General features: G+C 57.9%; 1 protein-coding gene across 6 annotated transcripts; it reads right to left on the bottom strand.

The window, feature by feature from the left end:
• Positions 1 to 1,057: 1,057 nt before the first annotated feature.
• Positions 1,058 to 15,242, bottom strand: TSKU (tsukushi, small leucine rich proteoglycan). 6 transcript variants are annotated; one of them, XM_046685959.1, is made up of 3 exons: positions 8,302 to 11,883; positions 8,101 to 8,219; positions 1,058 to 3,399 (listed from the first exon to the last, which is right to left on the bottom strand). In XM_046685959.1, the coding sequence occupies exons 2-3, from the start codon at positions 8,102 to 8,104 to the stop codon at positions 2,318 to 2,320; spliced, it is 1,086 nt and encodes a 361-aa protein (XP_046541915.1). In that variant the 5' UTR covers positions 8,105 to 8,219; positions 8,302 to 11,883; the 3' UTR covers positions 1,058 to 2,317. The 6 variants fall into 6 exon arrangements, with proteins under 6 accessions (XP_046541915.1, XP_046541916.1, XP_046541917.1 ...); XM_046685960.1 differs by having other exon boundaries at positions 9,995 to 11,883; XM_046685961.1 differs by having other exon boundaries at positions 10,864 to 11,883.
• Between the last annotated feature and the right edge of the window lie 59 nt (positions 15,243 to 15,301).

Below are 15,301 nucleotides of genomic sequence, written 5' to 3'. Positions count from 1 at the left end.
GCGGGGGAGCCTGAGTAACAAGATGGGCAAGCTCCCCACCCATACCTGTGGCCTGAATGTTCTGCATTCTGTACTATTGCTTACCTATGACCCCTCCCAAGTGTGAGCCCCCGCTGTCCTTGGCTGTGTGGATGAGCCTCCTCCAGGAAGCCTTCCTAACCCTAGTATAGGGCACTCACAGCCACCTGTGCTGCTCTTAGTCAGCTGTCCTGTGTCCTTCCTCCCCCTGGCCCCCCCCCCCCACCCCAGGAATGTGAGTCCCCTTAGGGCAGAGAAGATATCAGGAAAACTTGTCATTGTTGGTGAAGATGGTGATGGGTATTCCTGCAGAAATCGGCCAATTAGAAGGAAGAACTTAGACAGCAGAGCCAGTGGGGTGAGCTGGAAATGAGCTCCCTGTCACTGGGAGTGTGCAAACAGGAGTTAGGGTACCACAGTGGTCCAAATGCCAAGAGGGAAGAAAGCACTGTTGGAGCTCAGAGGAGAGGGACCTCAAGGAAAGCTCCCGAGGGGAGGCAGGAACTGGGTCCGTTAGGGTGGGAGGGAGTTTAGAAGCAGGGGTGGGGGCAAGGGCAAGATGCCAGAGCCACAGCCTGAGCAAAGGCAGAAGTGTGCAGGGGCCTGCCGAGTTCATGGAGTTGGGGGATCCAGAAGGTGGACAGGGCGCAAGCTGCTGCGAGAGGTCCCACCCACCCTGGAGCAACTCCCTCCCTCATGTCACCTCAGTCCCCAAATCCTGGGAGGTCATCGGGCTTTTCAGGGAGAACAAGCTGCCCAGGGCAGAGCTGGTCCCGATTCATCCTTGTGGCCTCAGGGCCCAGCCCAGGGAATGTCAGTGGACACTGGCCGACCGATGGAAAGAGGGGCTCTTTATAGTGTTTATTAAACCAAGGACCAGTAGGTGCTGGGTGGGGCTGGTGGGGGAGGACAGAGCCCTCATTGTTCTGTGGGCGTCTCTGTGGGCCCCGCCCCCTGATGCCCACATGGCCAGTGGTGGCTGGCTTCCATCCAACACCTCCTCCCAGCACATCCCCAGGACACAGTATTACAAAAGTGAACAAATGCAACTTTTTCTTCTTTTACAAATGACACGTTTCCATCCCCTGCCAGCAGGGGTGGGGGGTGGCGTGGTTGAAAGTGACAGTCCATTAAAAAGGCAACAACTTTTATAAAAGGAACCCTAAGGAAAGAGCCCAGGGCTGGGAAGCTGAGATGCCACCCTGGGGCAGGGCGCATAGACAAGTGGGGCCTCCCTGCCTCCTCAGTAGGGTGAGATGGACTCAGGGACTGTTGGGCTCAGGGCCAGTGGGGGCTGAATCCAGGAGGCCCCCCGGAGCTCAGGGCCAGGTGGGGCTCCAGGACTGCAGCAACTCCTTGGGGAGCATGCACTTCAGGGGTCAGTGGGCGCATTTCCAGTCTTGATGCTGGGGGACCCCACCCCAGAGTGGGAAACTGGCAGGGCTGAGCCTGGCATGCCTGAAGCTTCCAGAGACCCTGAGAAGTGAACTGACTTAGCTTGTGCCACACAGCCGGTCACAGGGCCCAGAGTCCAAGGCCCTTGCCTGTCCTGAGGATGACAGGGACAGGTCACAAACAGCAGGAGGTGGGTCTTGGCAGCAAGGGGGAGCCCAGGAAGGGGAGGGGAGGGCATGATTTGGAGAAGTCAGAAAAGTGTAGAGGGGCCGGCTGGGAGGCAGGACGCTGGGTCTAGTGCTGCCTCTGCTGATGTGGTACCTCAGATCTGCATTTTTCCTTCTCTAGGCCTCAGTTTCCCCATCTGTCACATGAGGAGGTGGACTTGGTTTTTTCTCCAGCCTTTTCTACAACCAAAGTTCTACCCAGGGTTCTAGGGGAAAAGAAAAGGATGAAGTGGGCCTCATGTGCCCAGAGCAGAGGGGGCTTTGTCATAAAAGAAACCCATGCCCCTGAGTGACTAGACCATGGGCCCAGGGGCGCTCAGCCATGGACCTGACCTCTGCCCCGCAGTGGGATCTCCCTCCCACCCTTTCCTGTCACGGGTCAGGTTGGCCCAGGCCTGAGGGAAGGCACTTTGGGGACAAGTGGGGAAGGACAGCAGGGGACTGCTGTGTGGTTTGGCATGGAAGACCCTCTGCTAATGGTTTGGGGGGCAACACAGACAAAGGGGCAAGACTTTGCTCCTGGGTGTTGGTCCAGGTCCAAAGCCTTTCTTTCAATGATGCTGCCACAGAAGCCTGCAGAGTCCCCACTGGCATTGGCACGTTAAAATATGAATTACCTGGGACCTGAGTGAGCCCAGGGCAGCAGTCTGTTGTGTGGCCCCAGGCCACACCATTTGTCACAAGGTGTCGGGGCCCCTGGCAGCCAATTCCTGGGCTTCTACGCAGTGCAGGGCCACCTTGGGACTGGAGCCAGGCTGCCGGGGGTAGGCGCCCTCCCGCACCAGGCGCCGGCAACGCACACCCTGGCCCACGCTGACACTCTGCAGCGCCGGGAGGTGGAGCAGCAGCATCTCGGGAAGGGGTACCAGTGCGGTGCCCGACAGGTCCAGCTCCTGCAGGGAGTCCAGGCCAGAGAACATCTCGGCTCCTGCCCACTTGAGCTTGGGGTTGCCCGACAGGTCCAGGACCTGCAGGCCCTGCAGCTCACGGAAGCCATAGGGTGCCAGCTGGGGGACACCCTGCAGGCTGCCCAGCGACAGGTGTGTCAGGCCCACCAGCCCCGTGAAGGCACCTGGGCCGATGGCAGCCAGTGGGTTCCCGTCCAGGCTCAGGTAGCGCAGGGGCAAGTCGTGGAGGTCGGGCACGGCGCGGAGCTGGTTCCACGCCAGGTTCAGGCTCTGAATGGCGGGTGTGGGCAGGCTGGCCCCTGCGGGATGGGGCAGGAGGCGGTGGATGAGGTTGTGGGAGAGGTCCACGTGCAGCACCCTGCCCTGGCTGTGGGTGGTGAAGGCGGACACTGAGACCTCCTGGAGCCGGTTGTGGCTAAGGTTCACGTCACTCAGGGGTGAGCTGGTGAAGCTGTCGGCCGGCAGGGCTGCCAGGCCATTGTGGCTGAGGTCGAGGGACTCCAGGTAGCGAAGGCGGGAGAAGGCAGTGGGCAAGATGCTGGTGAGGAGGTTGTGGCTGAGATCCAGGCCAGCCAGTGTGGTGTAGCCTGGCCCTGCCAACACCGACTCGTTCACCGTCTCCAGCCGGTTGGAGGACAGGTCCAGGTGGGTTGTGTCCAGAGGGATGGGCACGGGCATGATGTGGGGGCCCAGGCCACTGCAGTCCACTCGCGTCAGGCTGAAGCTGTCGAAGAGGCCAAAGGTCTCCACCTCACACTGGCACCCGGGGGAGCATGGCCGGGTCGTCTGGGCCCCGCTTGCGGCCAGCAACAGCAGCGGGGGCAGCAGCAGGGGCCACGGCATGGTGGGGGCTAGAAAGAGAGCCATAGGTGAGGGGCCACAGCAGGCTCCCCAGACCACATGGTTTGAACCCCACCCCCTAAGACACCAGCCGATGTGTCTAGGCACAGCTGAAGGTTGCCGCCAGCCCCTCAGTCCCCTGGGATGCTTTCCCTGGATACCCCTCCTCATATAATTTCTAGTCCCCGTTCCTCTGTGGCCTCAGTCTCCCCATCTGTATGGTAAAGAGGGTTAGGCCAGATTGGTCGATTTTAAACTGGAAACAGCAGAACCCTTTCTTAAGTAAGATTAGCAGATGAAAGGGGGCTGTTCTGGCTGAAGCGAGGGTGGGGGCCTGGAGCCTTCCATGCCCGCTCACCATCCGTGCTGGAGGATGTTAAAGAACCCAGTTGGAAACCCACTGGACTAGACAGGTCTTCAGCTGGCTGCTCCAGCTCCAACTGTCTAGGTCCATGGGCTAGTCTCGACCCATCTCCTACTGGGGACGGGCTCACAGCCTAGGGCTTGGGGTTAGGGGGTTCCATTCACCTCTGCTGACAGGTGCTAGGTGCTAGGTGCTGGGTGCTGAGCCAGCTGCCTCACAGCCCGGTCTCGCTTAACCCCCACAACCACAAAAACTGCAAGGCAGCAGTTTCTGTCACTGCTTCTCGAAGAGGGAACTGAGACTTAGAGAGGTTCAGGAGTCACGCACGGCCACACATAGTGGGAGCAGAACCTCATGGCATACAGAGGAAGCATGGCTCCCTATCGTGGTTCAGCGGTGGAGGAGCCATGCCTGAGACCCACGCTCCAGCCTCCCAGACCGAGGCCTCTCCCTGCAAGGGGGGCTGCAATGACTATCCCCACAGTCCTAAGCCCCCTCACCTGGCCTGTCCTCGAGGCAGGACCCCCCTTCATTCCAATTGGGGACCCAGCGTCTAGACCTCAAGAAGGGCTCTGGGGACACCCGTCCCAAGCCCCTTTCCCCCTGCCCTGCCTCACCCCCAGCTGATACAGCCATTTCCTCTCTTGGGCCCTTCCTTTAACCCACGCAGGCAGCTGGGCTGGTCTCCCCAATATACAGATGAAGAAATGGGGCTCAGAGAAGAAAAAGGTCTTACTGCAAACTAGTAAAAAGCAAGGCAGGATCAGAACCCAGGCCTGCTCAATTCCAATTCCTCCATTTTCACCTGCTGCCTCCAGCAGTCCTGGCAGGGTGGCCGGCAGAGACAGGGTCCCCAGTGGGTTTTCCCCGCTGACACATCCTATGACCCTGGCCTCAGTTTCCCTCCCTGTACAACTATAACAGCAGCTGCCACCGATGCCAGGCGGTACATGTACCTCACCACCTTCAGTCCTCATACTCACGCACACGTGTCTGACCCAAGGCCCGAGCTCACGCCCACTGTGTTTCTTGGGACAGTGGTGCTCAGTGGTGCTCCCAGGAGGATGAGGGACGAGCACAGAGAGCTTCTAACTGCAGTTTGTGGTTACCCCTCCCATCACACAGCGGCCACTCATTCCGGGGGACAGCAGCCCTGAGCCTCACCCCAGCAGGACTTTTCATCTGGGGTGGCCCCCTCTGCACCTCTGCAGTCTTCCCCGGACCTGTCCCTCCCACCGGCCTTCTGGGAGGGGCGGACCTGGGACCTGCTCACCTTCTGGACTGAGGGTGAGTGGCGAGGGAGCGGCAGGATAGCTTTACTAGTCCTCCATGAACACTTGAAAGGGGCAGCCACTTGATCCGCACTCAGCCCTGTGCAGGGGCAGGGAGAAGTGGGGCCCCTCCCCTCCCGCCCCTTTCTTTTGTAGAGTCCAATTTGAGGATTAAACCCGGCCCAGGTGCATCCTGGGCTTGGTCCCAAATGAGGCAGGACAGAGTGTTCCAATGTCTGGAACAAAAAGGAAAATATTAAGTTGCTTCAGGCGCCTTTGTCCCTGGGGAGGGGGGGGCCCTCACCACAGGGGTTCATTACCGCTCGGCTGCACCCCCCCTGCTAAGCTGATCTGCTCATACCCGTCCTTCCTGGGGTTTACACAAACACCACACACACACACAAAAGGCCCCTAGACTACCCATTGGTCCCCAAAGGTGATTATACAATGTGCTTATTAAATGCCAAATGACCCCTCCTGAGCTCCCGCTTATGTAACTGGCAGCCCCAACATGGCCCAAATGCTGCCCTTCCAGAGGGCCTCTGGCCGCCCCCCAGGCCTCAGCCTTATCCCCTGTACCATGAGGCAGTCATCCTGCCCTGCCCCCTCACAGAAGTTGACCCAGCTCTCTCTGAAGTGCAATGCCCACTGCGAAGGGCTGTGCACGCATGCAGGGGGTCAGCATGGGGCCGCTGCAGATGAGGACCTGACTGGGTAAGGGGAGCAGAAGCGTGGATTGAGACCCACCTGGATGCCTGCGCTTATGAACGCTCCCAGGGCACCCTGGATGGGGTCCTTGCTCAGCCCTGCGCAGCGGACACCTCTCCCCCGGGCCCCTGCTCTGTGCCAGACGCGGACATTCAGTGGAAAGCATGGATGGTGACAGTCAGAGCCAGTCCTGACTATCTGCTAGAGCTGGACCCTTGTTCTCTCGTTCAACCCTCAGTCCTCCAGGACCCATTTATAGTGGAGGGAACTGAGGCTCAGAAAAGGAAAGTGGCACAGCGGGAACTGATCTCGGGGCTTTGTAACCTTGTAATCAGTTGGGTTCAAGTGGGCGCACAACCTTCTCTGTGTTGCTGGGGACAGAAGAGCTAAGCGTCCAGAGCCCGAGGGCCAGGCTCCGGCTGCCATGAAGACTGATGACATGGGTGCCAAGCTTTTCAACACCCAACGGCTCTGGGGCTTTCCTGAGGTCACAGCAGAGCCCAGAGCCTCTCAGGGGTGTCCCAGGCTGTTGGGAGAAGAGAAGGGAGGAATCCCTAGAGGCTTCCCAACTTTGGACCCAGAGAGGGGCAAAGCGGGGGTGTGGGCTGGCAGTCCTTGAGTCAGCGCCCTGCTCTGCTCAGAGGAAATGCCCCCGTTGGGGTAATATAAGGAGGGGCACTTCTCGTCAAGTCGTCACGGGAGATGCTGACGTCTGGCACTGCTACTCCAAGTCCCTTAGCAAAAAGGTTCTGGAGCCAAGGGGAAGGCAGAACTCTCCCAGGAGACTGAGGGAAGATAAGGAAACTCCTGCTGGGGCACAGCCCTCTACAGTTTACAAGAGGCCTTTGCTTATGTGATGCTGTGAGGGCCACAGAGCAGGGTGTGCAATCTCTTGCTTTAGCAACAAATCTGTGGCCCAGGGAGTCTGCAGTGACTGGTCTGCGGATACCCAGTGAGGCGGTGGCAGCTGATACTCAGACTCCAGGCCCAGGGCTTCCCCATCTGTCAGGACGGCTGTTTAAGTCTCCTACGGACCTTACTGAGGGCATAAAAGTAACGCTCAGAAGAGTCTGTAACCTCACGGAGGGTGCTGCTACCACAATGCCAGCTATCATAAGGATAAAATGCATGTCTAAGAAAATAATAACTATGCTTTAAAAAAAACCCCACCTAAATCCTAACTTTGGAAAGCCGAGAAGAAAATAGATCAAGACAACAGTGGTTTTCCTTTAGATGGCAGGACTTTGAGTGACTTCAACATCTCAATCTCCTTTCCTCTCTTATAGTAAAAATATATACAGGGGCTGGCCTGAAGGCATGGTGGTTAGGTTTGTGCACTCTGCTTTAGCAGCCCAGGGTTCGCGGGTTCAGATCCCAGGCGCAGACCTAGCACCGCTCGTCAAGCCACGCTGTGGTGGCATCTCACATAAAATAGAAGACTGGCACAGATGTGAGCTCAGTGACAATCTTCCTCAAGCAAAAAGAGGAAGACTGGCAATGGATGACAGCTCAGGGCCAATCTTCCTTTCCAAAATAAATAAATAAATAAATATATATGTACATATATATGCATTTATATATATATTTATACATATATGTGTATATATATATAAAAAAACATGTATGTATATATATATATATATAAAAAACACACTCTGAGTAACCAAGACTCCTAGTAGGATGGCTGCATGGCCATCTCTGCTCTCTCTGGTCTGGGCTGGTCACTATCTCTGAACCTCAGTCTCCTCATCTGTGAAATGGAGATAGTAACGGCCACCTCACAGGACTATCATGAAGATGAAACAAAATGGTGGAAGTCAGGCACCCAGCAGGGCTCCTGGGACACGGGAAAGGCGTAGTGTGGGTGCCCTGGCTTCCTGGGAGCTGAGGGAGAGGCGAGGTGGCGATGGGCAGGTGGGCCTGCCCCTGCTGCGCTCTCTCCTCCTCCCTCCTTCAGCAGACATGTCCCACATGTGTCAGGGCTCTTATCCGCGCCTCCCCGAGAGCAGTTCTTTCCATGGAGGCCACACCATGCGGTTTCTCAACAGGGCTGCTGGATCTGGGGAAGGATGAGTCATGTGAGTTCCTCTTGACAAAAACCACCGGCCTCAGCTCTGTGGAGAGGAAAGACCCCCCCAGAGAGCCAGAAGGCCCTGCACACCAACTTGCAGTGTGAACCGGGCAAGTCGCTTTACCTCCCTGGACCAGTTCCTTCAACTGTCAATCTGGGATGGTAATGCAGGTCCCATCGGCCTCAGAGAGGAAGCTGTGAAGATTAGACTGAGAAGCTGAACGCTCCCACAGAGAAAGGAAGCCCCAAGGAGTGGAAGCCACAGACTGGAAAAACTGTGCCTTTTCATCTAACTCACCCATATCCACTGCAGACACAGTTAATCGCAGCACCGCTTCCTGGGCAATCTGCAGGGGACCTCAGAACTCTCCTGGACGTGGTGCTCAGACTGCCTCTACCCACCGATCGGAGTTGGCTCTAGAGAGGAAAACTGTCATTCTGGGATCAATTCTCTGATTTGAAGGAGCTACAGCCCGGGGAACAGAAGTCACCTGCTAACCTGGGAGACTCTGGGAAGCGACTTCCTCTCTCTCAGCCTGTTTCCACATCAGAGACAACAATCCCTTCCTCAAGGGGCTGCTGCGAGGACTAGCGGTCACAGCGCCAGGACACCCACAGAGGCACAGTCAGCGGGTGGCGTGTCTCTCCTAGGCCACAGGCTAGAAGGGGGACTGGAGGGGAGGCCACAGGGCAACCGTGCATAGTGACAAGACAGTCCTGGCAGGCAGTCAGGAGCCCCAGTCTTAGTCCCTGCTCTGCGTGGCCTGTTCACAACTTCAGACATGTCCCCTCCCCTCTCTAAACATTTCTCCTGCTTCATAATAAGGGGCTTAGTCTAAACAATCCAGCTCCAGCATCTCAGAATTAAACAACTGCATTTACTGAATCTCTTCTAAGTATAAGGCACTGTGCTAGGCCGTGTGAGGTATGCATTGGGCTGGGGGGGTAGGGGGGTGGGCCAGGACACCAACTCAGCTCAAGATCACTAGCACCTGCCTCGGACCCAGGAGACCAGGACTCCAGCCCCAGGTCTGCCACTGTCTGGCGGGTACCATCTGGAAGGGCACTATCTGTGTGCCCTTCGCAGTTTTCTTGACTTCTCTGAGCCGCGGTTTGCTCCTCTGTGTAAGGTATGAACTCTGCCTCCCTCTGGGGCCTGTGCTCCACCCACGGGAGAAAGGGAAAGGCACAGAGGTGGCCACCAAGGCAGGCCGAGGGAGAAAAGGGATCTTTGGCCCAAGATAACATTCCTTCTTTTCCAAACTTGACCTGCAGATAAGACACGCACTTTTGGCCAGGTTGCAGAACACCAGGGCGGGAGGGAGGCCGAGGGCCCGGAAACTGCACCCGCCGCTGGTGCGGGGGACAGGGTGTAAGGTCCTCCGGGCAGGGGCCTCGAGTTACTCATTGCTGGGCCCACAGAGACTCTCAGGAAAGTTTGCTGATGGCCTGTGAGGTCGGTAAACGGTGTGGCCCTACAGGTCTCCCCATTGTGACACCCCAGACCCTGCTAGAGCCCCTAAAACAGCTTTGGCCACAAAACTCCTTGACTTCTACTTATACCTACAGAAATCGGGTTCTCCCTGGCATAGAGGCATCTGCAGGTTGTCCCCATCTTCCTCCCTGCCCCGGCTGAGCCCCCATCTTGCTCTGAACCCAAGGTGACGGCCTCTGGACGACTCTCAGCCTCTGCTCACGCTTCTCTCAACTCAGGGAATTCCAGAGCTGGGGAGCTGGACGGCCTCTCAGAGACCACAGGAGGCGGAGGCCCAGAGAGGGACCGTGACGGCCAGGAAACAGCAGAGCAGGACCTGGGACCTGGGTCCCGATGCCACACACTGCTGCCTGCACTGCCTGCATCCCCCGGCCTGCCCTGGCCCCGCCAGCAGAACAAAGCCCATCTGTGCCCTCGGGCTCCCGGGCCGCCCTCCCTGCCTCCTCTCACATCTCACCACGGGCACACCTCCAAACAACGCAGTCAATTCTCTGCCCTCCTGTACCTGCCCATTTCCTGACTTGAAGTGTACTCGGCGAGGGGCGGTGACCCTGCCCTCTTCACCTGCGCATCCCTCCCCAACTCAGGGCAACAGCCAGGCCTGCGGGCCCGGCAAACACTGCTGGACGAATGGAGAGCCCGGCAGGTAAGCCAACCGCTGGACTCAGCCCCGGTGTGAAGCCAGCCCTGTACCTACCGGGCTTGGGCCACTCTCTCCTTTGTCAAGTCTCAGTGTCCAGAGCAGGGATGACAACACAGGGTTGGTGAAGGCATTAAGGGACAGCACGTGTGGCATTCAGTTGAGGATCTGCCACATGTTAAGTGCTCAGTGCATGGTAGACAGCAATGGTGACGATTTATTACGCTTCCTGAAGGCAATGACCATGTTCTTCTTTACGTTCCTCTCTACCCAGGTACCCCATGCAGTGCCAGGGACCCGGCAGGCCTGTGACCGCTTGTGCTAAGGTTCTCCGGTCACTGTGCAGGAGTTGCTGGCAAGGCCCCAATCTCCCCGCTCGTCTGAAGAGACCTCTCTAGGGTCAGGGGTCCCAGCTCCGGCCCTCCTGGCCCCAGCTGCCTGCCCCTGGGGCTGCACCACAGCATCTCTGGCCCATAGAACTTCCCAGCGCTTCATCACAACTCCGAGAGGGAGCCCCTGGCACAAGGACGAGGTGGGCAGGGGGCTGAGCCTCGGCCCCGGCATCCACCCGAGACAGGCCTTTCCTCCATCGGCTACCCCTCAATTTGGAGCTGCCCCCCACCCTGCTCCCCTTCGTCATCAGCTCCCTCTAGCTGACGCCAAGGAAATCCCCAAGTGGAAATGCCATTAATGTCTTGCCCCTCGACCACTGAGTCAGTTCCAGAAACATAAGGCAGAAAGAATTTCAGGGCCAACTCCCGGAGCCTTGAGGGCCGGCCCTCCCAACAGCACCGCTAATGCTGCACTCTGTACAAACCCGTCAGCCCGCCCCCCACGTCTCCGCCAGCATCTTGTTTCTACCTCGCTGCCATCCTTGACCGTGGGGATTACCATCCCTGCTCTGCAGACAAGGAGACTGACATTACCAGCTGGGCAGTAGAGGAACCAGGACTCCAACCCAGATGTCCAAGCTCCAAATCCAGTGCTCCTTCTACTGCTGTGCCTCAGCTTACAAATGGGCACGTGTGGATGACAGCTGGAGCTGACCGTGCTCAACTGTAGTTGCGTTGACCTGTCTGTCCTCCTGTGGCCAGGGATGGGGCTCGATTCATTTTAATGTCCTTGGAGCCGAGCACTGGGCCTGGCACAAAGAAGGTACTATATGAAGACATACTAGGTATTTAGGATACCTCCACCTCACCAAGGACATTCTCAACCTTTCCAGCGCCTCCTCAACTATTATCTGTCTGGTCACCCTATAAGATCAGCAGATCAGATGGCATCGTATCTATTTTACAGCTGCATAGAGACCCAGAGAGGTTCAGTGATCTGTCCAGAGTCACACAGCCAGTGAGGACAGGGGCTGGACTCAGGATCTAGGTATTCTGACACCTGGTACCTAGCCTCCTCTGTGACATCATCCCCAGTACAGGTGGGCCTGGAGGCCCAGCAACCTCATCCAAGGAGGATGATCCACAGGGAAATGGGCAAGGCTCCAGATACCATTTTCTCCTTCCAATGCGTCTTCTTCCTGAAGCTTTTCAAGCTCCCTTTGGCCTGAGGCAGCACGTTTGGACACAAGGGAGGCAACGTGGGGCAGAGGAAGTGGGCTTTGCAGCCAGGCAGACCGGGCTCCAACCCCACAGTGCCTGCCTCTGTAGTGTGGTGGGAATCCTAGCACGGCTCCCAGTGCGTCACCGGGATGATGACACGAGGTAAAGTGGAGACTCGGCCTGGCCTGGCACACACTGGTGCTCATTGCATGCAGCCTCCTGCCCCCTAATGGTTAATTTCAGGGGCCAAGAAAGGCAAGGCAGGGGCAGAGGATAAAGAATCCAAAATGCGGGTCCGGCCCCGTGGCTGAGTGGTTAAGTTCATGCGCTCTGCTTTGGCGGCCCAGGGTTTCGCCAGTTCAAATCCTGGGCGTGGACACGGTACCGCTCATCAGGCCATGCTGAGGCACTGTCCCACATGCCACAACTAGAAGGACCCACAACTAAGAATATACAACTACGTACCGGGGGGCTTTGGGAGAAAAAGGAAAAACAAAATCTTTAAAAAAACCAAGAATCCAAAATGCATCCTCTGAGGCCTAGAATTCTCTTCCTGTGCACCCACACCCCAGAGTCCCCCTCGGGCTATGAGTGCTGCCCAGGCTCTCCTGGGGAATTAGTAAGGGGAGCAGAAAGGTCACAGAGGCCGAGCCAGGTGGAAGTAGTTGTGTTGCTTGTGACAGAACCAGAATCAGCAGCTACCCCAGGCGGGTCAGTCATTGTCTCCACTGCTCCCAAGCCAGGCAGTCACCTCACCCCGCCCAGGGCTGGCTCAGGAGGCCTCCTGGCCTGGACACCTGCAACAGCCTCATTCCTGACCCCCTGCCTCCTACTGCCAGTCAGGCTGGGCGCCAGAGAGCAATTCCAACAGACCCCACCACTGCTCCCTGTTTGAACTCATCCCGGGAAGACAGTGTGCCAGCAGAGAGCCCCACCTCGCTCCTAGAGCCTTTGCACAGGCTGCTCCCTCTGACGAAGGTGACAACAGATGCCCTTCTTTTCTCGGCCTACCATGGAAACCCTCACTCATTTGATTCAAAAGCCACCTCCTTGGGGCCGGCTCCACGGCCGAATGGTTAAGTTCGCTGCTCCGCTGCGGCGGCCCAGGGTTTGGATCCTGGGCGCGGACATGGCACCGCTCGTCAGGCCACGTTGAGGTGGCATTCCACATCCCACAACTAGAAGGACCTGCAAATAGGATATACAACTATGTACGGGGTGGGGGGGGGGGTGTGGGGGGGTTGGGGAGATAAAGCAGAAAAAAAAAAAAAAGATTGGCAACAGTTGTTAGCCCAGGTGCCAATCTTAGAAAACAAAAAAAGCCACCTCCTCTGTGAGCCCTTCCCAGTGTAACCAGCCCCTCATCCAGCAAAAGGTCACCCTCCCCGGGCTCCTGTGGCCCCTGGGCTGCCCCCTCAATGTCCCGACACAATTTGCAGTCTGTGGCCGTCTCAGAATCTGACCGTGTGCAGCTCTTCTCCTGCATGGGAGATGTGAAGGGGGATAAACCGTATGAATGAAGTGTCCTGGACAGAAAGCTTCCCTCTGCTTGGAGAGGATAACAATTGGCTCAAGCTTGCAGGGGACTTAGGGCTTTGTCAGGTGGTGAAATCGGGCTCAGGACCACAGGAGATGGTCTCCGCCTTCTATTGTCAGTGCAGTCCCACAGCTGTCTGCACACCTCTTCTCATTTTATTAGCACAGGTAATTCATTACCCTATTTAACACTCAGCAGATCAGTGAGACAGGAATTGCTATTCTCATTCGAAGGACGAGGAGACAAAGAACCAGAGAGGTCAAGTTACTTGCCCCAGGCCACAGAGCTAGGAAGCAAGAGTGGGAGTAAAATCCAGGTCTTTTCACTCAAAGAGGCTGGAGCCCTTGGCCTCCAGCACCACCACCAGTCCTAGGTTTCTTAGAATGACCAATCTCACCCTGTCGTGCTTGCTTAAACCTCCAACAGGTTTCCACTGCCTACAGGTTCAAACCCCAGCTCCTAGACCTGGCATTCAAGGCCCTCATATTTGGCCTGCCTTCCTTTCTAGCCTCAGGCTGAATTCCACTTCCCCCTCCCTCCCGCCAAGATCTTGGACAGTCCCAAAGGCTGACCATCTCTGTGCTGTTATCAGAAGGCACAGTGAGGCGCTGTTCCCTCTGTGGGAGACACTTCCTGGCTCCCAGGTATATTCACCTGGCTTCCTCAGCCTTCCCTTCCAGGGGTTCCAGGCCCACCTCACTTGTCCCTCCCTAACTTCACAGCCACCTTCCTTCCCCTCCTTCAAAAGAGCAAAGTAGTGCCTGGGAATCAGTCAGGTCAGAATGCAGGGAGGTGTTACATAAACATCAGTTGTTTCCAGGCTCTGGGATCTCCAGCAGTCAGCCAGAACAGGAAGGGAGGAGAGAGGCAGTCGACACTTCCCTTTCCAGAAGGGAAACTGAGGCCCAGAGAGGGGAACGAAAGTGCCCACGGTTGCCTCCTTCCCAAGTGAGTGGCTTGTGCTCCTGCTTCAGGTCTGCAGCATCCAACAAAGTTCTCAAGGACTGGGGAGGGGTGGGGGTAGGGAGGAAGGTGTCAGGGTTATCTTTTCGACTCAGGATCAAAAACTCAGCAGGCTCCCGCCACCTGGGCTCTGCAAGTCTGGACTTATCCGAAGGGTAGAGCAAAGAGAGGAGGGACCCGAGAAGTTCCTGAGTCACCACCTCGCCCGGCCAAGTGTGGGCGGGCCCTGCTCTCAGCCGGCTCCCGCTGCGCTGGTTATCCCGAACGCAGGCTCTGCGCCACCAGGGAGTTCTCAGCCCCAGCCCTAACAGGGCACTGTGACTCAGAGAGGCCGCGCAACTTGTCCAGTGCCGTACAGTGGGCCAGTGGCCGTCCCATTCGACACCAGTATGTGTAAAGTTCCCACTCCCCGAAGCCCAGCTCGGGGGCCTGGAGCCTGCGCCTCGGGCAGGCCCGGATCCCAAGAAGCTATCGCCCTCTCACCTATGGGATCAGATGGCTTGTCCCCCCACCCCGGAGGCGGGAGGCAAACGGAGAGCAGATCTCAAAGCGGAGCCAGGGGCTGGGGCCGGCCTCTCCGCCTAGCAGACACGTCTCTCTCGGTCACACACTCTCTCTCAGAGAAGCGCGGGGCAGGCAACGCCGGCCGTCCTCTCCTCTCCTCTCTCCAGCCCCCGGCGGAGCCCAGGACCGGACGTCTCCCTCCCTCCCCGTAGCCGGTTCGGCTAGGGTGTCCGGCACGCTCCGCCCAGCCCTGGCCCGGGACGGTCCCCAGACGAGGCCGATCCCCACCCCAATCCTATGCCGTCCCCTCACGGCCCTAAGGACCCTAGGAGGTGAAGGAGAGGAGGGCTGCCAGCGCCCCCTGCCAGGGCTGCAGCGGGGAGGAGGACGGGGGCTGGCTGTTGCCCCAGGAACCGGGAGAAAAGTTTGCAGCCAAGTCGGGGGCCCTGGGGACAGCAGGAGAGCGAGGAGTCGGGGCGGCGTCTGGCTCCCGGCGCGCACACACTCCACGGACACCCAACCCAGACACGTCGACAGGCACACACCACGTACGCGGACACAACGATGCACCCACCAACACCCAAACCAAACGCGGGCCCACAATACATGGACACAGGCGCGAAACAACCACGCAAAGGCACGGACACACAAAGGCGCAGGCAGATTCACGTCCCCGGACCCAAACTCACAAAGACCCACAAACGCGAGATGCACGTGCCGGCACAAAGACCCCAGAGACGCCGGCCCACGCCCTGGGCCCCCGGCCCGAGCCTTTGTCTCCGGGAAGCCCTCTCCCCTCGCTCCGGG

This window comes from Equus quagga, chromosome 14, assembly GCF_021613505.1.
Source record: "Equus quagga isolate Etosha38 chromosome 14, UCLA_HA_Equagga_1.0, whole genome shotgun sequence".
Classification (NCBI taxonomy): Eukaryota; Metazoa; Chordata; class Mammalia; order Perissodactyla; family Equidae; genus Equus; species Equus quagga.
Note: the sequence above shows the minus strand (reverse complement) of the source record. Positions and strands in the feature narration are given on the sequence as shown.